Genomic DNA, 26552 nt, shown 5'->3' on the forward strand with positions numbered 1-26552 from the left:
CTGCGGCGGCCATTTTGGAAGCGGGTGAGGCGGCCATGTTAAGAGTGGGCAGGGAGCTTGAGGGAGAGGTGAGGCAGGCGACAACCAGTCGTGGTGAGGCTGGCTTTCCTTTTTGTTACGGTCCGAGAAACAAAGCTGTCCCCTCAAAAGCAGTGTCTGACGAGGGTCTTTGGCGTGCTGCTCCATGAGACCTGTGTGCTGAGTCTTGGGGAATAGTGGGGACAGGGACACAGTGACAGCCTTGTGGGCAGCTGTGCCACAACGCCCCAACAGCCCCGCAACAGGCCCCACCGCCCTGCTGCTCACCCTGGGGCATGAGGTGGCCAGGGAGGCCTGGCAGAGCACAGCTGCTCTACAGAGCCATCCTCTCACCTTTGGATGGGCCAGAGAATTGGTTTAAAAAGCTCCAGACCGGTTTAAAAGGACCTCCTGGACCTGTTCTGTGTCCCTCACACAGCTCCGCGTCTCAGAAAGCTGACTGCAGGAAAAACAGAAAATATCCCAATTTCTGTGAACTTGAATACTTTATTACCACTGAACATTTAACTCCCAGACCTCAAAGTTTGTGTTTCATACAACCGAGGAGATGAAACCAGTTGAAAAGATTAAGAGAGAATTAACGCTGTCAAGATAACAAATAAAGAAAATGGGCCTTGCAGCAGCAGGCTGAATGGGTATTGATTGTGCAAGATGCAAGACCCTGGGAGCTTGGACCTGGGTTTCAGCCATGACGATGAATAGGAAAGCATGTAATACGAAGTTTCTGGACTCGTCAGGACACATGTCAAATAATGATACCTAAACTGGGTACCTGAGCGATATGCAGGATTACAGGAGGTAGTTTCTGAAGAGGAGCATAAATGGGTTTAAGAGACTGCAAGCTCTGTTATGGCTGTAATAAATTTGAGCCAGGAACAGCCTTTAAGGAGGTATCAGAAAGATGATGGTTTTCGTTTGGAAAAGAGGTGAGTCTGGAGCAGAGGTCAATCTCATTTGCTGGTACAGAAACGGCTGTTGAATTTCTGTTTGGAGATATTACATAGAAGAGACATCGCTGAAATAGTCTGTAAATTCTGTAACACTATTTTGTAACTGTATTCTGCAGATTATGCAAATTCAAAATTCAGTATTTGGTTTTTCCTGAATGCCTAATGCTTAATCCCACTTTTCACACTGGGTTATTTATTAACACTCGGTAAACAAAGCATTATATATTTATGCATATCGTTCAGATTGGAACCTTACTTTTTTCCAAAATGGAAAACCATCTGTTGCTTTGTATTTTTTTATTGATTCCTGCCTTTGCTTCATCAGACTTTTTGGTAGCACATGTCAGAAACATCAAGGTAAGTAATCAACCATGAATGGGGCTCCCATTCTTCATAGATTAACTTCCTGCCATATATCAACATTTATCAGACAGTTCATACAGTGCTGCCACCAGGAGCTTTGTGTTCTCTGTTACCAGTGAACTCAAGATCAGACTTGGGACTCAGACTAGTTTACCTCTAATCAGCCTCAGTTTTGAATCAGCTCTGAAGAAGCTCTCCTATCTCTCTTTTTAAAAGCATCACTTTCGTCTATTTTCCCTCTCATCATCACATAACAGTAAATGTTTTAGCTGTCTTATATTTAAATGTGTAAAACAATTGGTGCAGCTTGGGAACTGACTTTAGCACCTGTAAAACAATGCAAAATAACAGTGAAAAGATGCTTTCAAGAAGCAGAAAATGGATGTAACATGGTATCCAGGTAAATATGTCTACTATCTAAATGACATGGTAGGATTTTTCTCAAAGGATTTGCATGTTAGTGTAACATGAAATATATCTCTCTCCCTCAAAGGCGCCATTCTTTTTTTGACTGGTTCTCTGAGTAAGGCAGTGCTTCTGATGTTCTGCCTAATTTTCTTCAGTTAAGTTGTCAGCCACTACTCCTCACCTCAATAAATTATTTTGCTCTCTCTCAGTAGTTACATACAATGAAAAATTACAGAGGGCAAATGTCTTTAGGGAGCATTGTAGGTTAGTGGGTAGAGCAGGACGAAGCAATTTACAGTCAATTTCTGTTGATTAGATTATGGTCTTTGCCAAGACATTTTCTTTGAAAATCAGGATAGTAACGTATCTAACTTTTAAAAATCAGCTTGAGATTTACTGCTGCAAATTGGAGATGCTGTGGATTCTTATTATTTAACCATTATGTAGCCCAGATATAATGTAGCTTTTTCCTCCTGATTACCATACTACCAGTTGTTCTCTGTATGTCTTGCAATGCTAAGCCTTTCTCAATGGAAAATGGCCAAAGCTCTGTGCAATGCTCCATCCATACATGCAGAACACTACAGAAAAGTCAGTTGATTCTCCCAGTTTTGTTATATACTTTATGCAAATGTAATTTGATTGGAATGGAGGAGATTGCTATGTAAGTGTGAAGGTCTCAGTCCCCATCCCTCTTTTAGCTCCTTTGAGCAAGTAGTATGCCAGTGAGGAGTGATGAAGCATGGCTGGAAGTCTGGCTGGCTGATGACCTTGAAGCTGTCAAACCTGCTTTTAAAGCCATAGTCAAGTAAACACAATTGGCAGACCCAGTTCTGCTGAAAATTGAACAAAAATCCGAATCAAAGATCCCTACATGCACTTGTACACCTTGTTCCTATGCATGCAGCTACTAAGGGTAGGAAAGTTTTTTCTAGATTAAAAACTTACCTGTAGAACTACATATTCAAAGCCTTCAAAGCATGGGTAGCGATGATACGGCCTTCCTTTTATGGCCCTCTCATTTTGGCAGCAGTGAGACTCCTACATAGCTCACAAGGAAGTTTAGTTTTCATAGCTTAGCTGCATTATGGTCCCTTCTCTGTGATAACCAATTAGCATCACTTGGGATGATGAAATCTGTAACGTTGCTGTAGATTTGGAAAGAATTTTCATGCCTTATTTTTCCTATGTAGTACTTGGCGGTATATGCAAATAAATCAGTGTTGTGTTCAGTGTTGTGAAGTCCCAGAGGTCACTTCAAGTTAACTGTACAGACTTTTCTGAATCATTTAGTTATGCTGTGTTTTAGTTTCCCAAGCCGTAAAATCAGGGCTTCTTTCAGGAAGTACTGTAATGGGAGCCCTCTTGTCCCTCCCTATTCTCTTGGGAGTTCAAATGTCATTTTTCCTCTGCTCTTCCTTTCCAATTTCTATAGATTTTTTGCACCTGTATTCTTTGTTGTTACCGCAGCAAAACAGTATTAAACAAAAGCAGAATTTGTTACTGTTATACAACTGAAAAAAAGATTATAATAATTGGTGCAATGGCAAATATGTGGAAATACTATAGAAACATTTTATCAAGTAACTGTAATTACACAAGGTAGAGGATATTAAAATCTCAGTTTGGTCTAGAATTGCATAACATATTTTTTAGTGGGACACTATCACTTTCTGCCCACATAGCTTAAAATGACCTTGATGTTAGTGAGGTCTCTAGCTATATCCAAGTGAATCATTAAGAATGAAAAAAAAAAAAAAAGACAGAATCCCAGAGTCACCTAATCCACTCCCCTGTGCAAATCACGGTCAGCTAGAGCAGGTAGTCCAGGATGATGTCCAGCTGGGTTTGAGTATCTCCACTGAAGATCAGCCCAAGTACAAAGTGACTAATTCTGAATAGACTACCTTTCACTGAGCCATTTTTCTGTATTTTCTTTTTCAATGAGAAAGGCAGGCTACCCCCCAAAATATTTACAGAATCAGAACAGAACTCTTTCAAAACTACTGTAGAACCCATAATTCTGATAAAGAATGTGCACAACAGCAATTCTGTGAAAGTTAAATGAAGGTAAAGTATCTTTTAATTTAGGTGATAGTAGTCAGAATTGCAGAATTTGTAACTAAAGAACACATTCTTGTAGTTTTTTGTGTTCTTAAACTGTTTGGTAATTCCACTTTAAGGAAAAGTTTGTACCAACCAAATTAACATTTCAGTGACTTCCAGCTTTTCATTTCCCAGGGTCCATACCTCAGTTTGTGTTTTGTAAGGGGAAATTATTAGCCATAATGACAGTATAGATATAGAAAAGATAATTTCAGTTTGGGAAAGGATGGATCTGAATTGATACATACTCTACACAGGCACTAAAAAAACCCACATACGTTTTTGAAACAGGAGAGATGTACACACAGAAATCACCTGTATGGCAATAACAGTTTGAAAGATGAACCTAGAGAAACATACACAGACTTTTTGGCCAGACTCTTACAGAAGCTGAGAAGCCTCCCCCCAAAAAACCTTGCATTACCATAGATGTAATATAGTGTCTTGAAAAAACTCCAAAATAAAAAATAACCCTCTGTGTCTCAGTTTCCAACCTGTAAAACTCCTAACTGTGAAAGGTAACAAAAGCCTTAAATGTACCTGAGATGTGTGTCTGACTTGCTACTTTATTGTGTCTTCAGCCCTCTATTTGGCGGAGCAGGTAAACATGCTTGCACAAAATGTGACCCATGAGGCTCTTGGAGCCAAAAGAGATAAGGTATTTGCAGCCGTGCTTACAGGAATTGAATTACACAAGCTGTTATTTTAACATGATTCAGTAAGTACGTTTGAAGCCTGTTCTCTCTTTCAGAAGAGAGTACATGGTATTTTTGTAGAGCTTCTGATATTTGCACCTACTCTGGGAGCAAATATGCCAAAAAAAGTTCTAACCGTTTTTTTTTTCCTCCAAGCAGCCTTTCACAGTGACTGCCTCTCCTTTCTTTTAGCCTGCCGAATTACCATCATACCTATTCATGTTAGAATGGCAGGCTGTTGGAATGAAACAGGAGAAATTTAGGAGTAAGTCTGAAAGAGTATAAGGATGCCTGATAGTTTGGATGTGTGTGTGACTGGAAAAAAATGTGCAAACTCTTTTTTTATGCTTTGATACAAACCCCCTTTTTCTTCCAAAGGAGAATTAGTTTGAAAAGACAAAATACATACCACAGGGCCCAGAAAGAGGAATTCCCAAGAAAAAGATGTCACTCTCAGGACAAGATATTCTGTTTTTACTTTGACATAGCCACACAGCCAACCTGTACTCAAGGAAGCCACATTAAGCAGATTTTAGTGTGTTCTTTAGTCTCAACGACATTTAAATATAAATGGCACTGAGCATTCAAGCCACTTTTCCCCTCACTCTCCCCTCATCTCTCAGGCAGTCCGTTACTGTTTTTCAGCTGAAAGAAGGTAACTTCTTGTGTCACTTGAGCAAAATACAAAATCAGCAGCATTCAAAGTTTAACTTATCTTGCAAACCTTTGGTATTTAAGATGCACTAACATCAAATGAAAACCAGAAGATTCACCAAAACTGGGAATACTGTAAGCAAAATAATTATACCTGCCTCAGATGCCTTGCTCTTCCCCCAGATTTACTTCAGTTTACTACTGAGGACCTTTCTCAAGCCTTCTTTCTCCTGGACAACTTCTTTTGACTTGGAAGCATAAGACAACTACATAGGTGCTAAGTGATTTATTTCTAAATGCAGCTTTCCTACTTTAGTCATGATTTTTTTCCCTGTTTTTCTCTTTACAGAAGCGAAATGCTGATCATGACTTGGTGAGTAAGGCTTGGTTTTGTCCAGGCTATTGAGAAAGATTTATAGTGACAAGAATGTTCTTACTGTGTTCACAACATGTTTCTGTGAGTCCAGTCTGAGCAAGTGGATATTTCTGATTGCGTATGATGAGGGGAGTAGCCCAGAGTTGCTTGTTTTAGGCAGTAGGACTAACTAGACAGTTCCTTTCCAAGCTCTGATGGAACCTCCTGGACAAGGAAAGAGAATTAACAAATTATTTTTAACCTCGTTGTATTTGAATAAATAGCAAAGTTCTGTGAAGTCACCTCTGTATCTCTGACATCCATTCTATGTTGGTTTTATTTTTACTTTTATTTTATGTTGTAGTTATTTCTAAGGAAGGCAAGAGACCTCATCTCTGAGGTGATTCCACTTGGCACCTGGACTCCACTTCAGCAACGTTTAAATGCTTTGACTGTTTGGGGACCTTCTTAATCAACCCACCAGAGATCAGGCCCACCATACAAACTCCAAGGTTCTTTCCAGTGCTGGTTTTGCTGCAAGAAGCAGACGTTGTTGTGGAGTTGCCTAAGGAGTCACATCTGTTGTTATCTATGCTTTCATATATTCTCCAGCAACCTTATACCTGAGCATTCAAAGAAAATAAGTATTGCCCTACCCATTTGCTTGTTTAAAGAAAAATGAGCCCCAGTTGTGAGGAAGTTGAGAATAACACAAAATGGAATTTGGAGCCATCTGAAATTGTTTAGGTCTATTTCTAAACAAGATGACTATTTATATCCCTGCTCTAGGAGTCATCCACTAAGCTGATAACTACAGTCACTAATACAGTGAGGCAGCAGTAAGTTGTTGTGCTCTTTGACTAATGATAAATAAAAGTCACAGTCTCAGTAGAGAAAAAAAATGATTCTTACAATGGCATTATCTTTGCTGTGGTGGTAGTGTTTTGTTAAAGAGGCTATAGTTATACCTCATGGAATAGTACTGTGGTGGCAGTGAGACAGATATCCAAGGAAACACAGCTGTGCTTCAGTTCTTATGATTAGGTCTTTCCTGTTTTGCTTTAGAGTGATAGAATGTCCTGCCGTGATTTCTTTTTAAAAATGTGATTATGGCTGATTAACACAGACATCAGTGTAACAGCTAGCTCTTTTTTTTTTTTTTTTCATTTTTCAATCTACAGGTTGTCAATGGGATAGAAATCTATAGCATGAAAATTGATAGTAAAATAACTTCCCGATTTGCCCACAATGTCATCACCAGTCAAGCTGTCAATCGTGGAAATGTGCACAAAGAAGTCTTCTTTGATGTTGAACTCCCTAAGACAGCCTTCATTACCAACTTCAGCATGTATGTAATCTTTACAATATTGTTAGCAAAGACTAAAAATCTGTGCAAACGCAACTAGGAGAAACTGAACCCTAATGTTCATTTTTACTTTGCCATTTGATAGATTTCTAAATGCCTGCTGAGTAATTTTCTGGTACTATTAACTTAACATGCAAGATACTTGGAGAAAGGCAAACATTGGTACATCTATAGAAAAGATGACTAATTTTCAATTATTTCTATTCATCATCATGGACCTCAGGGAATGGGAGAATCTTCTCTGGCAATCCCTTCACCTTTTCAGAAATACCACTTACTTACTCTGGTGTTATCAAACCAGAAAAGTTCCATTACTTAATTTCCCTGATGGCATTATATCTTAATTTATCTCTTCATTTAAAAATCATATTTGAATGAAGGGCAGGAAATAGAATTACTCCTTTATATTTGTACCTTTAGTAGCAATAATATGCAATTCTCACACCATTATGAGGTTTAGTTCAGTTTAAACACGTCTATCTCTGCTAATCACGCTATACCTGTTTTATTTTCAGTGAAAAGAAACAGTAGCTTTTAGGGCACAACTACTCTTAATGCATGCTAGAACTTTTATTATAGGATGAGATTAATCCCCTATGAGAAATGCCTGTTTAATGGTGTGAGGAGTCTAAGGATGAAATATTCAGCTGTAGACAGCTACATTTGGACAGATGATTCTCATCCGGAGAGTTGGCTTGCCATTAGATGAGACAAGATGGTCAAGCTGCTGAAGTGTAGGAATATGGCAGGTGTAAGTAGTGTTGCTGTCAGCACGGTTTTGATCTAATGAATTTTCAAAGTAAAAATTGGTTTAGATTCTCTTAAGATACTGAGCACAGAGCTCTTCATTCCAGCTAAATTCACTGAGAAGACTAGCTTCAGTGAAAGTGCTCAAATCTTGGCAATATCAGATTACTGAAAGTGCTTTTTAGCAAACCAATCAATAAAGAGAGAATTGCCTGCAGTAACTTTTCATGTATTGGTGCAAACCATTCAGCTAAACTAGGACTTTTTCATCTGCAGGACAATTGATGGTGTCACTTATCCTGGAACCATAAAGGAAAAAGAAGTTGCAAAAAAACAATATGAGAAGGCTGTTTCAAAGGGACAGACTGCTGGTCTTGTCAAGTAAGAATGATGTCTTGTGTGGCTTCCACACCATCATGCCATAGCAAATTGTGAGATTGGAAATACTTTGTTCTGGCGTATTTCTGAAGTTTGTTTTTTACAGGACCAAAAGACAATCATTAAATTAGATTTATTGTAGTATAAATTAGAAAAAGGAAATATAACTTCTGACTAAGCAGGCAGTATCTGCAATTATGGAAAGACTGTTTCTGCAACTTTCACTGACTTTGTATGACCTGTTCCTAGGATTGAGCTCACTGGGAAACTTGAATAAATTCTACAATTTGGGTACAATTTTAGCAATAGATCAAACATCCCATCTTTGTTTTACTCCTTTTTGAAAATCATATTCCACCAACCCAAACAATAAATATTGTGAAAGAGGATAAAAATATTCTTTTTCTTACCCACTAAAATACAGAGCTTCAGGGAGAAAAACAGAAAAATTCACTGTCTCTGTCAACATTGAAGCAGCCAGTAAAGTCACTTTTGAACTTACATATGAGGAACTGCTGAAGCGACAGTTTGGAAAATATGAGATGTTCATCAAAGTAAAACCAAAGCAGCTTGTCAAAGATTTTGAGGTAAATGGCAAACTTTATCAAATTGGACTGTAACTTAAGAAATTATGAAATTCTGTACATCTGTTGAAAGTGGAGTACCATGGTCATTCCCATTGGTTCGCAGGTGAGCTAAAGGCCCGTGATAATATTTCTAATGAATCACATGGGGAGTCCACACCAGTATGCTTTAGTGCAGGTTTTTATTTGTAAGCCTGACAAATTGGCTCAGCAACTAACCCTCCAAAAGAAATGATGTATGGAAACCTGAAAAAGCCATTACGATGCCTTGGGGTAAAATAGAAGACTAATAGCTTTTATAAATGCCTTTATAGCATAAACTACACCTTTCTCACACTGCCATGAAATTACATCATCTTAAATTACAGTGGTATATATATTGCATTCTAGAATACTGCAGCTTTTGTGTGCTAAAACTTGTCTTTGATCACTCCTGTCTGCCTTACTAAAACCCAGCTCTAAGGCAAAATTTTTCTCCTTTGTATACCCAGAAAATGTTTTGTAAAAATCATTACAAAACTCAGCATCTATAAGAATTTATGAAGTGTTATTTTAAAGACACTATGATAGAAGGCATACTGAAATATAGGGTGAAGTTGGGCACATCTCACAGCTAACAGCTGGGTTATATTTTTGAAGGACTTGAGTATTTACCAACATTTTACAAAATTCCAGTATCTAGCTGTCAAACAAATTATATTTCTATTAAGGTTTATTTGTTTCTAGCTTTGTTTTTAACTTCTATGTATAAAAAGGCCTGTTTGGCTGATGGTGTGTCCACACAAGTGTGGATTTGGACTGCCATTATGAATTACAGAAGTAAATTTCTTTTGCTTTTATGAAAATCCCTCTTTCACATCTGTAGTTGCCTGCTGATCCTCCTGTAAATGGCTAAGTTGGTGATATATTGTGGGGTAATCAATGACAATGAATTTTCAATTAATATTTCAGATTGAAGTAAATATCTTTGAGCCCCAGGGTATCACTGAGCTGGAAGCAGAAGGAACATTCATCACCAATGATCTACAAAATATAATTAAAAAAACTTTTTCAGACAAAAAGGTACGATGACTACTGCATTCCATAATTTATTTATTATGGTTATAATTCTGAAATAATAATGTCAGTGCTAGCAATGGAAGTGAGAGGAAAAAAACCACAGAGAAAATGCAGTAAAGGCTTGTCTGTGCAAATGAGCTTTGAATTCCAAGCTAGCCATCTCCATGCAGTTCAGAAACCACATAGCTGTTAGCATGATATTGTACCAAAACTAGTAGGCCTTGTCCCACAGCAGTAGTTGGAAACCTGGATACTGGTAAGACTATTTCTTACAGAAGAGCTGAGTCAGTAACAACTAGTTTTGTCATGTATGGAGGTGGTAGCATTCCTAAGACATAGACTGCCCAACAGCCTTATCAAAGGTGTCATTCAGAGTGGAGGGCTGAACCAAGGCAGTTGGGGAAGTAAACATATGAAGAAAGCTCCAGATAGCAGCCTTCACTATCAGTTACCCATCAATAAATACATAAGTACATACAGATACAAACTAATACCTAACCTGATAAAACAGGTTATTCTCATGTCTGTGAGTATAAATATACTAGTTTTACAAAAAAACAAGCTTCTTTGTGTTCTGTAGAAAATTTTCATCTATTAAGGTTCAGATCTAATGAAGGCTTTTCTTTTCAGGGGCATATCTCTTTCAGGCCAACTCTTGATCAGCAGCGAACCTGTGCAAATTGCTCACAGTCTGTCTTGGATGGGGATTTTACTGTAAGATATGATGTGAAGAGAACAGCTCCAGATGACTTGCAGGTAAATCTGACAGCTGGAAATTTTGAACTGCTGAACACTTTAGCTAGCATAGTAAAGGTCAGGGAGCAGCAGGGACCAGCTGTTCCCTAAAGGAGAGGACCTGAGTTGACAACACAGCTGGCAGCTCAGGGGCTTCACCAGCCACGAGCCCACTCCCCACACTACCTGAGCAAGGCAGAGCCAGAGATGGTAGTCAAATTCAACTGAGAGTCCAGGTCATCAGGCAAGTTTGTGGTGATGAGGCAGCCCGAGGTCAAGGTGGGAAGTCAGTCTGCAGGATAGGATCCAAATCAGTGGAGTCCATGGACAGGAACAGGTATGGCTGTGACACAGCTGGAGACAGGTATTATTACAGTGTAGCTCAGGCAGGGGCTAAAGGCCCAGGCTTGCACTTAAATGAAGCTCCTGGGCCCATGGACAGAGGTGACACTGGTCAGGGCCATTAAAACCTTTTAGTCCGCTCAGGGGCTAGGCACTAAATGAAAGTAATTTGTTCTTTATCCATTTTATCTTTATAATATACAAAAGTTGGGGTGTTGGGTTTTTTTTACATTTTGTTTTTCAGATTGTCAATGGCTACTTTGTACACTTCTTTGCACCAACAAATCTACCAAAGTTGCCCAAGAATGTAATTTTTGTAATAGATATTAGTGGCTCAATGTCTGGAAGAGAAATAGAACAGGTAAGTTATTACATTACTATAGAGTCCCAATGAAAGAGCCTCTGTTGTGATGGAAGGGACATGGTGGCTTATAGTGCATATGCGCCGCTTAAGCTATACCAAGTGGTTTTATGCTGTGACCTCTCCAATGCTCACTACCATAAGTACTATTTTGAAGCGTTACTGCAGAACAAAATTCTATACTTTCAGGCCATATTTACTTACTTATAAATATTATTAGTTCAAAACTCTCAATATCAACATTTCCAGAGAGCTCTGTGACGTGTACTGGACAGTTCCAAAATTAAAATGTGCATACAGTATTATGTGCATAATCTATGTTGTTCATTCTGTCTCCTCTGGGAAGCGGCAGCTCTTTTTATAGTTAGGAGTCCTCATTCTAAGCTAACACTCAGAATTTTCAGGGTTTGGTGCTACATCAAAACATCCACACTTGCTTGCATATGAGCTTCTCCACCAACCTGTAGCTACCCATTTCCCATCACTTTCAATTTGCCATGCCAGCTTACCTCAGTGTAAACAATGATCTATGACATGAGACCTGATTTTCATCTCAGCTACAAAGATTTACCAGGTGTAATTGCAACTGGCTGACTCCACTGGAGTTACTGTGAAATAGACACAGGGACTGGCAAGGACAAAACAAGCTCAGAATCTTTTCACAACATACTGTGTAAAAGTTAAAAATCCAAATGCTGAGAGATTAATCATGTCAAATCTGTAAGCACCTATTTTGTTAAATGTTGAACCATACATTTAAATTTCTTTTTCTTATAGACAAGAGAAGCACTTCTAAAAATCTTAGATGACATTAAAGAAGATGACTTCTTCAATTTCATACTGTTTGGTAGTGAAGTACAGACCTGGAAAGAAACATTAATCAAGGCCACTCCTGAGAATTTGGATGAAGCAAGGAAGTTTGTGCGGGGCATTGACACTGCAGGCAGTAAGTACTTTACTGGACTTGCCAATAGGTCATTGTGTAAATTAATTTATCGATTCAGTCTGTGAACACAATGCTAAAGCTTTTTTTTTTTTTTTTTTACTGATGGGACACTTCTAAAGTTGAAATTTACTCAGACCATGACATCTATTTTTTCTTATGTTTCCAAAGTCCAGGTACTTTTCTATCTAAACATCCCCCTGCTTGCAAATCCAGTATTTCATTTTCCTATTGTAATGAGAGCTCGTCAGATTTCAGTGAAAAATGGGCCTGTATTTTGAATGTCTGTGCTGAAACCAAATTTCTATGTCTACCTTGCAGTGACAAATTTACATGGTGGTATAATGAGGGGAATTGATATGCTGAATGCTGCTCATGAAAGAAACCTTGTACCCAAGAGAAGCGCTTCTATAATTATTATGTTAACAGATGGCCAACCAAATGTAGGTAAGTTTGTGTTAGGTGGAATAATAAAGTGAGTGAATTAACTAACAAAAAAATGCTCAGTTAAAATTGGCCTCCATCTTTGACTTCTGGATGTTTTCATGATTTAAATTCTACTATACCAGCATCATACTACTAAAACAAATTTTTGATAACGCCTCCTAAGAAATCCAAATACGACTAGGCACATTTTGTTTTGTGATAGTTTTATCTATTTATGAAGAAAACTCAAACTTTTTCTGGTTTGATGCAGGCATATCAAATACTCAGGAGATTCAGGAGCATGTAAAAAAAGCCATTGAAGGAAAATATCCCTTATACAATCTTGGTTTTGGCTATGGTGTTGACTACAGCTTCTTGGAGAAGATGGCGCTGGAGAATAAAGGATTGGCCCGTCGGATTTATCCTGACTCTGATGCAGCTTTACAGCTTCAGGTACAGTAATCACCACTTAAATTAGATGAGAGATACCTTAATTCAGATAACTATACAGATGTTCTTATTTTGAAGTAATCAAAATACCAAAGTGTAATCTGGTACTGAGATACTCAAGAGTCTGCTGTAATCAGAATATTAGTTGCATTTAATTTTCCCCTTCCCTTATATAAGCAGAAAGTAGAAGGACAGTAAAAGGGAGATACTGTGTGCAGCGACTGAATTAAGCGCTCAAGCTATCTGTACAAGATTCCGTTTATTTCACAAAAGAATCAAACTTATATATGTTTCAACAAAGATCTGGAAAGAACTAATGGCATACAGCCTATATTACGAACACAGGAGCGCATACTTGACTCAGCTGGGATGTTTGCCAGTCCTCAGAACACTTAAAGATAAAAATATTCCATACACATACTCGTGACTGTCTTCAGCCACATCTTCCCAGGCGTACACTAGGCCATCCTCCGACCTAACCTTGTAAAACTAGTTCTTCAAGGGCTTGGCAAACATGCAGCACAACAAATTCTAACATTCACTCTTGAAAGCAAATGCCAGGTGTTCCGAGCTGCTCCCACACTGTGGGCTACGAAGAGGGTTCAAAACTTGGCATAGGGTGACACAAGTCATCGTTCTGAAGGACACTTTGGTGTGCAGCAAAATTATATCTCCCATACCTCACAGATCATGTAGTTAATGTCATGTCAAGGGAAGAGAGGGATGACAGAGCAAAAAAGGCTCTAGATATTCTGTCTTTAGGAACTTACTGCAAGCAGATGTATCTTACTATACTTCTGAAGCATTTTATAGTTGTATAAGGCATGAGAACAGGTATAGGCAGTACAGAGCTGACCTTTACTTCTCACATTCCAATAGCAGCCATTTGAAAAATTCACCAGAGAATTTAGATACTGGATTTCATTGCAAGCTCTGCCAAAATCAAATACCTAGTCTCCTTTGGCTTATGTTGTCACTTCAGTCTCTGCAGGGAATAGATCTAGAAACTTATTTCCATCAAATAGGGGAAAGCTTGGGATCCCTCTTGATGAACATTGATGGAACTCATCATCCACAGCATGTTGTTCTCAGGTGTTTTTCCTCTCTCTTAGTGAGACTGAAGAGTTTGTATGTCCTTTCTCATTTCCATTATTTGTAGATTTTTAGGCCTTGTGCTCTGGGATTTAACTGAATATTTAAATATTTCTTCTAAAGTACACTTTTAGTTTTCATTGCTGAAATAGCAGGATGGTTTTGGGTACAGATCTACCTATGAATTAAAGAAACAATGGTAGTTAAATGTTTTTCTTTTTTTTTATCCTGCAGGGATTTTATGATGAGGTGTCGAATCCCATGCTCATGGATATAGAGTTAAACTACCCAGAAAATGAAATATCAGACCTAACTAAAAACAGTTTTAAGCATTTCTATGGTGGGTCTGAGATTGTGGTGGCTGGGCGCTTTATAGACAACAACCAGAACCATTTGACTGTAGATGTGAGAGGAGAAGGCGTAAGTATGGATTTCTTTAAGTAAGGTACTCAAAATGTCTGAATGTTCAAAGCTGGCAATACTTAAAATATGTACTGGTATTTCTTTACCTCAGTGGCAGGATGTGTTACTGCATATGTGAGAAACTAAATGAGCCCAAGTCATTGCTTCTAAAACTGCAAGTTACTTGCCTCAGTCAGGTATACAAGGGTCAGTCTGGAACAACTTTGTGCAGTATGACTGGATTAGCATTGCTAACAGATTTTTTGTTGTTGGGGTTTTTTTGTTGTTGTTTAGTCTCTAAATACTCTACCTGATTCTTTCAGGAGCCTAATGTTCAGTGTTCACAGACAATAGTTTCACTGGGTGAAGAAAACTGATGGATAGATAAGCCAGCTGAATATTTGAAATGCCTTCCTCTTAAAATAGAAGTCTACTTCTAATACAAACCAAGTGATCTAAATACCTCTCCAGATCTGGATTCTGTAAAAACAATTGCCCCTGATATTCAAGAAACACAACACAAACATATTATAGATCATGTTATCATAAATACTGTGAACTGCATATATGCCCCATGCACTGTGATGTATTAAATATATTATATGAAATTAGGTATGTTTCAAATACAAATAATGTGTTAATAGTAAGCTAGCCAGCATATCTGCTTGAACATGTTCCTGTGTGAAATCGGTGTCATAATCAAAGTTCTTTAAATCCTGAGTAGCCAAATTCTAATGAACAAAAATGCCATGTGAATTTGGAAACTTCATTATGTCCTATAGCATACACTACTAACCTTCACAGAAGCAACGAACCAAAGATCCTGATACAACACTGACAATTTCCTGGGCACATGCTGCATAGCACCAGACAGTTTTTCAATTTAGTAAGATTTTCAGATGTGAAGGTCTTGATTTTGGGAGGTTCTGGAGGTCCCTGGCTACTTATACAGGAAGTTTCCTTATTCCTAACAGGCTAATGATGCCCTGTTATATACTACACAACAAGATGCTCAGCAAACAGATAAAGCTTTCCAGGAACAAGAATACATATTTGGAGACTACATTGAAAGGCTCTGGGCTTATCTCACCATTGAACAACTCCTGGAAAAACGGTAATTATATCTAGAATAATGTCTTAGCTATGAAGCCACTAAGCCATCTGACTGGTGCAACTTCTAGGATGTGAAGCTGAAATTCACATCACACTGAGGTGCCAATGGGAAAGCATAAAACACAGTAAGGAAAATCCCCCAACCTGTTCTCCTCTCCAACCTCAGTATTCCTGTTTCAGGTTGCAAATTAAACAATTTTAAATTACTGCAAATATAAAGCACAGTTTTGCCCTTTTCTTGGATAGCCAGTAGAATCAGAAGTGCTCTAAGACTGTAACAAATATTCCTTATCAATAAATTAGCTGCAGAGAAATGACTTCACTTCAAAGAAAAATATTTAATCCAGAGTTCAGTGAGCAATTTAGCAATCATTGATGCTAGGAGTCTCTACCTGTATTCAGTATTGCAGCTACAGGAGAAGAAAAGGAGAATCTTACAGCCAAAGCCCTGGATCTCTCACTAAAATACAAGTTTGTAACGCCACTGACATCCATGGTGGTAACAAAGCCAGAAGACTATAACAATCAAGATGGGATTGCTGATAAACCCATTGAAGGTATAGACATTTTCAAAATTTTACTTTATTTGAGAAGCCAAGTGTTCCTTTGATGCTCCCCTAAAGAAAGGCTTTCATGTGGGCATAGTTTTAAATATATATCTGAAAAATCTACTTTCCAGGCCTTGCACGTGTATGATTTATGCAAAATTATTTTTCATTGTAAAGTTAATTTCTATCAAACCATCCTTCATTACTAAATCATACAGGCAAAATACTATAAATTCAAAATAATCGTGTTTTAAGCTAAATATATAAAATACTACATCAAAAAAAAACCCCAAACCCAAGAAGCATTTCTAATCTAATAGTCCAGCTATATTCAGTTTAGTTCACATCACTTTCTCCTTTATTTTTCTACATACTTCAGCTTAGGGGTAGATGTAGTAACATCTTTCTACATGAAAGGGGAAAATTTGCATGAGATCTTCCTCATGCAGGATGTATCAGCTTGTAAAAAGGTGGAGATTATATCTGTAAAACACAGTATTCATATATACTGCAGAAAGAGAAGCAATTATATTGAAGGTGCACAATTTGTTCTCAACTCCTCTGATACTTTGGCTAATTACTAACTACTTGCTCAAGTGAAACGCTGTGCTTTCATACAGTTCAGCCTCTTTGTTTAACCTGTGTGAAACAAAATGACTCTATTCCTCTTTAGCAAAATAAGGCAAATGCTATCTGTGCAGTGCACCCCAAAGCCCTTATCTATATGTGTTGTTCGGGCCATCCTCATCTCTCCCTCATTCAACAGGTCTGACAAACCTTTCATGAGGCTTTCCAATCTCTTCTATTAGCATCCATTATTTTTTCCTCAAACTTTTGCTTAGGTCCCCTAAAAGTTCCTCCCAGGCTCTCTGTGGGCTCTCAGCTGGCTTCTAGATAAAAAACTTTCTCGTCTCCTGAATTTGGCCTGGTAACTTATGGCATTTTAGTATAACAGAGATGGTTGCTGGAGGTTACTGGGTTTTTCTTTCAACTGGAGTAAGTCCTGAAACCAGTTAATTGCTAAGTGCCCTCCAATTCTGAATAATTCTTCAGGCATTCTGCTAATAAATTTTTTGTATTATTTTTCATAACTATCATAATGGGATACTGACATAAAAACACTTCATGGTTAATTTAACATTAAAGTCACTATACAGCATAATGACTTTAAAGTTTACAGCTGGACTCCATAAGATGGAGAAACTTACCCAAACATCTGACAGAAGTGGCATCCACTCAGACTGATCTTCAGCTCTTTGCTTTCGCTTTCCAGGTACTTGTAGTACGAAGGCCCTCTTCTGAACCTCTTTCCAAGTAAATCATCTCTGTATATAGAAAGCATAGAGCAGTAATAGAGGAAAATACTCAAAACACTGCTGCTGTATAAGAAAAGAAAATAATTTTTACACACTCTAGAGTCTAGATTCACAAATAAGATTACTGAATCGTCCAGTCAGTATTAGTAGAATGAATCAAATGCCTTGAAAACCGCAAAAGAGTAAAACCAATAAGGAACATTTTGCAATGTGGAAATGGCATAGCAATAAAACAATTACTAATAGTGCTCTTGTTGTATGCATAATTAATTGCAGTTTTGCTGCCCCACATAACAGCTTTTTACTTTCAGTGGGCTTCTGTTTGATCTACAAATATTGAGTTTTATCATTGGGAAGAAATGGAATTGTAAAATACTGAAGATACCTGGTTGAATTGTCAAACAGTTTTTAATTTTTTTTCTTAGAATATGTTTTAACAGTGTCAGAATCCTTCCTGTTTAGTCATACAACTGAAACTGTAAATTTCTCTTTTTCTTCCTTTTACTTCTTACCTGCCCATGGTAACAGCTGAAGGTATGTACATTTGTTGTTAAATTTACTTAATATTATTAACTGTTAGAGATCTATTTCCTGCATCACCTGATCTAGGATGCAATATTTTTATAAAATTCTTGGTGAGTAAATCAAGACTGTGTTATAAATAGATTAAAAACTTTTCAGCTGGAAAAGTTTGTAAATACCATTTTCAGTGTGGTTCCCCCATCTCTGATAACTGCAGTGTCCCACCATCACAAAATTCAGGCCCAGTACAACTAAGTTGCTTTCCAGGGCTAGCACTGTTGGCTCCCAGATACCTGTGTGTAGCAGTCTATCATATAGAGATGTCTTCATTGATGCTGTGATTGCTACTTCTTCAGCACAAAGCCCGTCTTCAGACACCCCTCCATAGCTTCAGATGTAAAAAGAGTAGAAGACTAAAAAAATGTGGAAGCAGGTGGGTAAATCTTACTGACTTCCCAGTAGTACAGTTTAGAACAAGATGGCACAGAGGAATTGGGGAAGAGCAGGTTGTCCCAGCCCCTTACAGAGCAAACCCCATGCCTTTGGAGAAGTAACATTTTTGCTGAAAAGTAGGGTGTGCTTTCTGCCTGTTCATGACATTTGCTTTGTTGCAGTACTAAATAAACTGTTTTGACTAAGTTTCTCTTTTTAAATATTTAGAAATTTATACATAATTAAAATATTTTGGAGTTGGGTTTGGTGGAAGGAAGGAAGTGGGAAAGATTGGTTTTTTATTCTTTCTAGCATCTAAAACATTCTGTTTCATTCACAGCACAGGCTATCACAGGTGTTACACTGGGTAAGTCATTAGTTTAAGTTTCTGAATGAAGCAGCATCTGTCAGAAGTATTGATTCAGACGACTGAAACTACCAGAGAGATAGAAACTGCCTTTTCTGGGTTTACAACTGTATTTTAAGAAATACTTCCAAATTCTGCTCACTGCTAAAAGCACACTTAACGGTTGAATAATACCAGATGAAAAAGTTTCACCTAAATAGCTTTTAAGGAATAAATACTGGTTCATCAAACCACCATTTTTTCCTGAAAGCTGTTTCTCAAGAACTGAGGATGGATTTGAATTTGCCTCTCCTTTGGAATTATATAAAGCAAGGGACTATGATGTCAGCATCTCTGGCTAAATTAATAAGTTCAGTTACTTATACAAAAAGAAACTGTTTTATTCAAGAGAGAGACAGCAACTGACTCTCAGAGTGCTGGTTGGGCAATCCTGGAAATGGGAGAGTTAGATTTAAGTTTTTGCTTTGGAGATTAGTCTCAGTCTCTCTCAATCTCTGCCTCTGTCTAGTTTTCACAAGTCTTCATTGAAAAGACTTAAATTCATTCTGGAAAAAAACAAATGTCAAAACCTCAGAAGTTTTCAATGGATGATGTTGCACATCGTTGCTGACAGACAGCTGAATCCTTAAGTCTGAGACATTTGTGTCCTACAGATACATTACTTGGGCCTTGTGGAAACCCTTAAAGCAATTTAGACTACAAGTGAAATCTGTATCCTGAAGGTTTGCTTGATTCAAAAGGGGCACAAACTGTCATTCCATGGACTATATGCTTTAAAAACTAGGATGGAATTAGCAATTGACCTAGCATATTAAATTCCTGACATCTTACACGTACTGCGCAGATGATAGTGTGTAAATATTCCATTTTGATGTAAGGTTTTCTAACTTTTTTTTTTCCTTTACTCTCTGCAGCTCCACAATCTTACCTATATACGGCACACCCCACATGGTATACTAGTGGTGAGTAGTTTGAATAGTGTGCTTGGAAGAAGAACAGAAGAGGGTATTTAAGACTAAATTGCACAATTCTTATGAGTCTTTTAGGTAATTCCCTTCCACAAATGCAGCCGTCTCTTATTTCCAAGGAGCTAGTATTTTAATTTACTTTAAACATCTCTAAATGTTTTTTAAAGATCAAGTCACTGAGATTATATGTGGTCATTTTCTTAGTCCTCCTTCCCATTGGCAGGCTTTGTGTTCGTAACTGCCTGTTATCTATTCAGATGAACTTCCTGCCCGCAGTAGTACTTTCATGGCCCTCAGAGATAAGCACTTAGAGGTGGCCATCCTCAACCTACAATCCACGTGCCAAATCTTGCAGTGGTCAAGAGACACAGGATGTACGTCATGTACCTGGGAAAGATGAGGGGGAAGAGGACGTAGTTCACTTTGGGGAGGTGGTAGCAGCTTCCTTGGGACCCCACCACTCCTTTGGAGGATGGGCTGGACTAAGCTGGGCATGTAGCTTGTGCAGGGACCAGTTCCTGCTGGTCCCCACCATAGGCAGTTCCATTGCCACAATGTTAAATGTTCATGTGGAACTTTGAACCTGTGTATCACTATACATATACCAGTCATTTGCCTTCACAGTTGATGGAGACCCACACTTCATTATATCGGTGCCACAAAAAGAAGATGCCATTTGTTTCAATATCAATGAAAACCCAGGTGCTGTCTTAAATTTAATAAATGACCCAGTTACAGGTGAGTTTTAATTTTTTTTAAATACAGTAAATCAGGATGCTTACAACAAAATGTCTTATGTTTAAAGGCTGTTTCTCTTTTATACTGTCTAAGCTTTTTTCCCAGCAAAGTTAGTAGGAGTTCCAGTAGCTGTGATAGGCTACCTTTACCATGACTGTGTTTTCACTTCCTGGAGCAAAATGAACTTTTAAACTTTGTTTGAAAACCACTGTGAGAGTTGAGAGACATAATTTGTCTCAGTGACTAGTAATACAAGCAATAAAATAATCCTTAGGTTACCATTTCATGGAATACCTAGTAAAGAGAGACCTATGTCACACAGGCTATTTGTGCCCATCACAGACTCTTTGTGCTCTAGGAAATACTAAACTTTTCTCAATAAAGTGATTGTTGTCTTTGTAGAAATCCACAGAACAGGCCCCAGAACTTTATTCTACTTTGGTACAAACATGCACAAGTAATTCTGATCTATTTTTCAACACGTATTTGTTTTCTTGGGTTGTTGTTAAATCTCCATGACACTCCTTGATATCAGTTGATCAGGTCCTATCTATAAAACAATACTTGATGTTTCCTTTTTATATTAGGCATCACAGTTAATGGAGAACTCATTGGTGATAAGAGAGCAAATAGTGATGCAAAGATCCAAACCACATATTTTGGAAAACTTGGGATTGCAAATAAGCACCTGGATTTAAAACTGACAGTAACTCCTGAGAAGATCACAATTCAGAATGGTAATGAAAAAACAGGTTTCACCTGGCTTGACTCAGTCACCTTGCAACAAGAAGGGTAAGGCTTACAGAAAGAGTATCAGGCTCCTGTATTACTTTCTACACTTTTTTAGTGTTGATCAATAATGTACTTTTAAGGTTCGTTGTCTGAATATACAAAAGAAATTGATTCAAGTCCTGCTGGATTCTGCTCTCTACTTTGTTGTGTAACTGCTGAATGATTATTCATAAATTCCTCTGCTTGGAATAAGTAAGTGAAGAATTTTCCCTGATTTTCTATTACTATGACTAAGGTAAAACTAGATTTGGTATTGTGCTTAATGCAAATATTTAAAGAGTAACTTTAGACATAGTGTGTTATCTTTCAAAGACATAATAATGTGCTGTAAACAATCTCCATTTTAAGAAATGGAAATTGTGATACTTATAGAATAGGTACATTTTGCCCTGTCAGCTGGAGATCTATCTATTACAGAATCATTTATACCCGTGCAAAAGGAAGTTTAGGAAAGGAATGGGCGGCATCTCCTCGTCCTCCTCATTTACATTTTCTTTGTGTACCTGGAACAAAATTAATACCTTCTCAAAGCATGGCACTGCAACAGAAAGAGCATGGGAGCAGAACTGTTATTCATACAGCATGCTTATTTTATTATGATAGCCACATTGATGATCACTAACACAATCAGAAGCAAATCTTTATCCTAGCACTAACCTAGACAATTCAGGAGCTGTCTTTTCTGAAAAAGAAAAGGAAAAGGTATCAGGTAGCATCCAGGTAAGGAAGTGATGGTTTTATTAATAACATTTTTATTACTGAGCATGAGGTGCTGTATCTACATATCGCTAACCTATCTGTGATTAATTGTACTGTTATAGGATGAGTTTTAGTAGAAACATCTTGCTGAAAAGTTTAAAGGCTAAGTAACCTTTTACAATGTAATTTAGTATGAGTCTTCGACTGTCTGTGAACACAGACAGATTTATGCGGACCAAACTAGGCAGCAAAACCTCTATTTTAAAAAACACTGAGTAATTTATAAAGCCATGTTTGTTAATTGGACATGTTTCTTCTCAAGTTTCTTCTCATTGCTGTTAAGTCTGGGAAGCACAATGCCCTAAGTCAAGTTTTTCTTTTTTCCTCAGTTTAACTTTGATAATTAACAGAAAAAAAAATCTGGTGCTCTCAATGGACAGCAGTGCCTCATTTGTTATTGTTTTGCACCAAGTATGGAAGAAACATCCTCTCCACCAAGATTTCCTAGGACTATATACATTGGAAAGTGATAAACTGTCTGAACAGACCCATGGATTATTAGGTATGACTTTATTTAGTGGTTTTGTGCTTGTCTTTCCTTATGAGGCTACAAAATTTGTAGACAAAGTCTTATACTTAGCCTTTCTGAACTGAGATAGTGGAGGAAACTGAGATAACATTGATTGGCCTTATTAAGATTTCTGACAAAATATTCTGGGCTCAGATTTTATGCATTATCTTTCCATAAATTTCTCTGCTGCTGCTGAAAGCACTACCCTCCATTGTTCTCACTGGAGTCTTTAAACCTCTTTATCTTGCTAAATCCCACATACAGATTTCTTTTTTCTTACTACACTATTCCTCCAGTCTTTTTGACGGTTTTATGTCTCCTTTCATCTTATCAACTTTCTCCTAAGTACAAGCACTCTGAGAAAATGTATGTTTGCTCGATCAAAATTTGCCAAACCTCAATTAGTGCATCCTTGTAAGAAAAGTTGTTGTTAAGGTATATCTTGATTTACTAACATATATTAAAATCACAGAATGCCTTGTATCATCTAAGATTTTCCTCATGTTAGCTAACATTCTTAATTCTAGTATAAGAAGAAGTTGGTAATTCAGGGTTCAAAATTTTGACCCCATTGAATCCTGTTTTCTGCCAGTGTAGTGGGTTTCGTGGTGTGCATCCTCCGTTGGAAAACACACACATAGCAGCCATTTTCCCTTGCCTTCCAATTTTCACTTACAAAATCAGATAAGAGCAGCAAACGTTCATTTTGGGTCAATAAATTTACTCACTGTGGAAAATAATGAACTGCTGCAAACTTACTCTTTTCAGTCTTGGTATGCACTTTGAGGCCTGAGGAGAGTGAGCCAAGGTGTCAGTGGTAGTACATGTGTCATGGGAAATGCTGTAACTAAAAAGGAAAAGAGCAGCATAAGGATGGAATGTTATTTATGTTTTCCTGCTCCAGTCTCCTCAGGCTAAAGGACCTCTCCACACAGAAGTTATTCTGCTATGGTGTGAATTGCAAGTAGCAAGAAAATTTCAAAAGCCCACATGACATGTGGGTACACCATGTTACAGTTCACTGACTTACACATCTCATCGCTATTTTCATCATCTTTGAGTTTGCTTCTGTACTTCACTAAGTAATCTAAAATCTGTGTTCATTACAGCACTCAAAGCACCAGCAGCATCCTGCACCAGCCCAGATAGGGCAAAAGTGTGTGAAAGCTAATTCTGGCAGGAGTATGAAAATTCCTTAGAAGTCAGCCTTGTTCTGAGCATAATCACATCCAAAAATTTCAGAGATCAACACTCTTTATCGTTATTTGATTAAAAAAAAAGCTAAAGACTTGGAGAGTATGTAATAAATACAACTGAATAGACAAGACACAAAATGAGGACATCTTGAAGGATATCTAGAAAAGGCTAGCTTTACTGTGCACTCAGAAGTTGGAACTTAGATCCAGATGATATGCATAGAATTCTGGTTTATAAAAAGTAAGTAATACCGTAGGCATACGTTCAGCCTTACACAAAACTTGGTGTTTGCTTATCTATTGAAAACCCTGAGGGGACATGGAAAACAGCATGTAGAAAGAAGTTCTGGAGTTTCTGTCTGGTTTGTTTCTGTTTCAATGTGTGCAACATGCCCGAAATGGTAATTTTGGCTTCTATTTTTAGGACAGTTTTTCCACCCCATTGACTTCACCATACTTGAAATTCATCCTGGGTCTGATCCCAAGAAACCAGATGCCACAATGATTGTTAAAAACAATGAACTGACAGTAACAAGGTAAAAAATAATTAAACCCTTAGCAAAGACTTAAGAAAGATTACCTTGTCAAAGTGCAGTTTCTGCTTCAATACTTCCATGACTGTATTTTCCCTTTCAGGGGCTGGCAGAAGGATTATAGAAGAGATCCTAAGCATGGCGTTGATATTCCTTGCTGGTTTGTTCATAACAATGGAGCTGGGCTGATAGATGGTGTTCATACGGACTATGTTGTTTCCAGTCTGTTTTAAACAACTACAGCTTCCTCCAAATTCATGGGTATACAGAATATTTGTCTGAAAGAATAGTATTTTTCAATGTTTAAGAACTATTAAAAATATATAAGCTTACCGTGTTTGGCAATGCCAAGATATGGTGGATTCTCGCCGAGAGTTTTACTGCACATTTGATCAAATCTTAAGTGCTAAACAGCTATTCTGCTTGTGTGCACAGATATCACTCATCCCCTGAAATAACACTCATTTTACTAAATTAATTTACTAGTTTTAAAATTCTGACTTAAAACTTTACTTTGTAAAATATAACAGAAACATTTTATCCAATTTTGAATCAATAACTGAGTGTCAGGAGTGATTTAAATAAAAACATCAGTACTTAATGCTTTCTTGTGTTATTCCAACAGCTATCAATGTTTTCATTCCGGTTTCACAAAGCCCAGGATGCCAGATGTATTTTGCAATTCAACACAAGAGGACAGCTGACAGACCAGCACATATTTCAGGATAATTCAGTAGTACTTAAAACCATCTGACCACTTGACTGTATAGTGCTGAGGGCTGGTGTGGTGCCATCACTTGAGATGACTGTTAGCATCCAGGAAATCTGTATTTTAGCATTTTAATTTGAACTTAACTTTTGAATGCCCATATCTTTATAAATTAATGAAATGCCACAGTTCCAAACAGCACTCAGATTTAAGTAATAGTAGATAACTTTTGGACAGTATCTTTTTTTGTGTAAGAGCCTTACTGTCTTGCAGTAAAAATCCTCCCTCTGTGTCTGTAACAGAATTTATGTACTTATTTCAGGGCAAGAAGTGTCCCATTTATTTATATATTCATTTTGTACTGGAGAAATTGTAAACTATTAGTTCTAAAGTAAAAAATGAGCAGATTTCTTATTTACTTTGAGTTTTCTTTTAATCAAATCAGGCATAGCAAGGCAATTTTGGTCTCACATGGCAAAGTAGAAAATTTCTGTACTGTTATATGACAAGGAAAGTCAGTGTGTGGGAAACTAGAATGCAGACACACATGAGGAAAGAGGAGTGTAGTGGGAAAACCAGAGATGACTTAAGATGTGATGGGTTAAATTGAAAGAACAAAGGTAGAGCAGAACAAAAAAGCAACAGAAAAATCAAAAGAGGAAAAAAATAGAGTAAAAAAATAGAGGAAAAGTATACTACCTGTTAAATTTATGGGAGAGACAGGCCTTCTCCAGGAACAAAATCCTTTACTAAAAGCAGAAGTTTTGTAGAAGAAAAAGAAATATGAATTTTGGCGGGGAGGGCGGCTGTCGCAGTGGCTAGATATCTGCCTGCTAAATTCTGACAAAAATGATGAAGGAAAACAGTAGTTTCTACAGAGGAAGGCAGGGGGAGAAACAGGAAGGAGTGAGAGCAGACCAGAAAATTGAACCTAGTAAGGTTAAGTTTACATGCTTCTGAATTTTTTTTCTAAGATAATGAATTAGATGGCATAAAATAAAATAAATCAGTGATCCATTATGGATCCTGAGATAGGAGCTGTAGGACTGTCCATCAGGGCAGGTCCTGTACTCACTCACTTGCTCCATTAAGACAAAAAACGATAGCAGTGGACAGCAGATCTTGACCTACCTGGCTGGCAAAGTTTAGGCACAAGGCAATACAAGGCACAGCCTTAGCCAGAGCTTTCCTGTTTAATTTATGGGGATGAGGCAAATCTCCGGAGGTGGCAGGAGTCTTGTCAGCTGTGACTGAATTGTCAGCCAGAAGTTGGCCTCAGGGGCTCAGGTCTGCTTTTGCATGGCTTCTGTGGCAGCCTGAGAAACTCCCGCTCACACTGGTGGAGATGAAACAAATCCCTTTTTTAGTATGTAGTTCTTCCAAGATTCCTGCAACATAGGAGATAACTGCAAATGTAGCTGAAGGTGACAGTAAGGGGAGAGAAAAGTAGCAGACAGATGCTTACAGTTAGATAAAAGTTTTACTCCTACTGCCAACTGGTACAATGCTGGTTAAAAGATGAGTGTGAGATACACTCTGTATTCTGCATCAGAATTAGAAATTACAGAATGCAAAATATTCATTACAGTGTCA

General features: G+C 37.8%; 1 protein-coding gene across 1 annotated transcript; it reads left to right on the plus strand.

The window, feature by feature from the left end:
- Window positions 1–1230: 1230 nt before the first annotated feature.
- Window positions 1231–24851, plus strand: LOC104311108 (inter-alpha-trypsin inhibitor heavy chain H3). Its single transcript, XM_069812456.1, has 22 exons — window positions 1231–1346; window positions 5565–5588; window positions 6752–6918; window positions 7960–8064; window positions 8486–8648; window positions 9597–9707; window positions 10335–10460; window positions 11026–11142; window positions 11920–12088; window positions 12407–12532; window positions 12783–12964; window positions 14288–14473; window positions 15430–15569; window positions 15971–16125; window positions 17961–17966; window positions 18727–18753; window positions 19668–19715; window positions 20346–20459; window positions 21047–21251; window positions 22340–22512; window positions 24142–24253; window positions 24354–24851. The coding sequence occupies exons 1-22, from the start codon at window positions 1257–1259 to the stop codon at window positions 24481–24483; spliced, it is 2676 nt and encodes an 891-aa protein (XP_069668557.1). The 5' UTR covers window positions 1231–1256; the 3' UTR covers window positions 24484–24851.
- The last annotated feature ends 1701 nt before the right edge of the window (window positions 24852–26552 follow it).

This window comes from Haliaeetus albicilla, chromosome 24, assembly GCF_947461875.1.
Source record: "Haliaeetus albicilla chromosome 24, bHalAlb1.1, whole genome shotgun sequence".
In the NCBI taxonomy this organism is placed as follows: Eukaryota; Metazoa; Chordata; class Aves; order Accipitriformes; family Accipitridae; genus Haliaeetus; species Haliaeetus albicilla.

Bases quoted from the DNA above. Each gene is read 5' to 3' on its own strand.
- LOC104311108 (XM_069812456.1), top strand. From the start codon at position 1,257: ATGGAAAACCATCTGTTGCTTTGTATTTTTTTATTGATTCCTGCCTTT. The intron at 1,347-5,564 runs GTAAGTAATCAA...TTCTCTTTACAG, and splicing joins CACATGTCAGAAACATCAAG to AAGCGAAATGCTGATCATGA. The intron at 12,089-12,406 runs GTAAGTACTTTA...TCTACCTTGCAG, and splicing joins GGGCATTGACACTGCAGGCA to TGACAAATTTACATGGTGGT.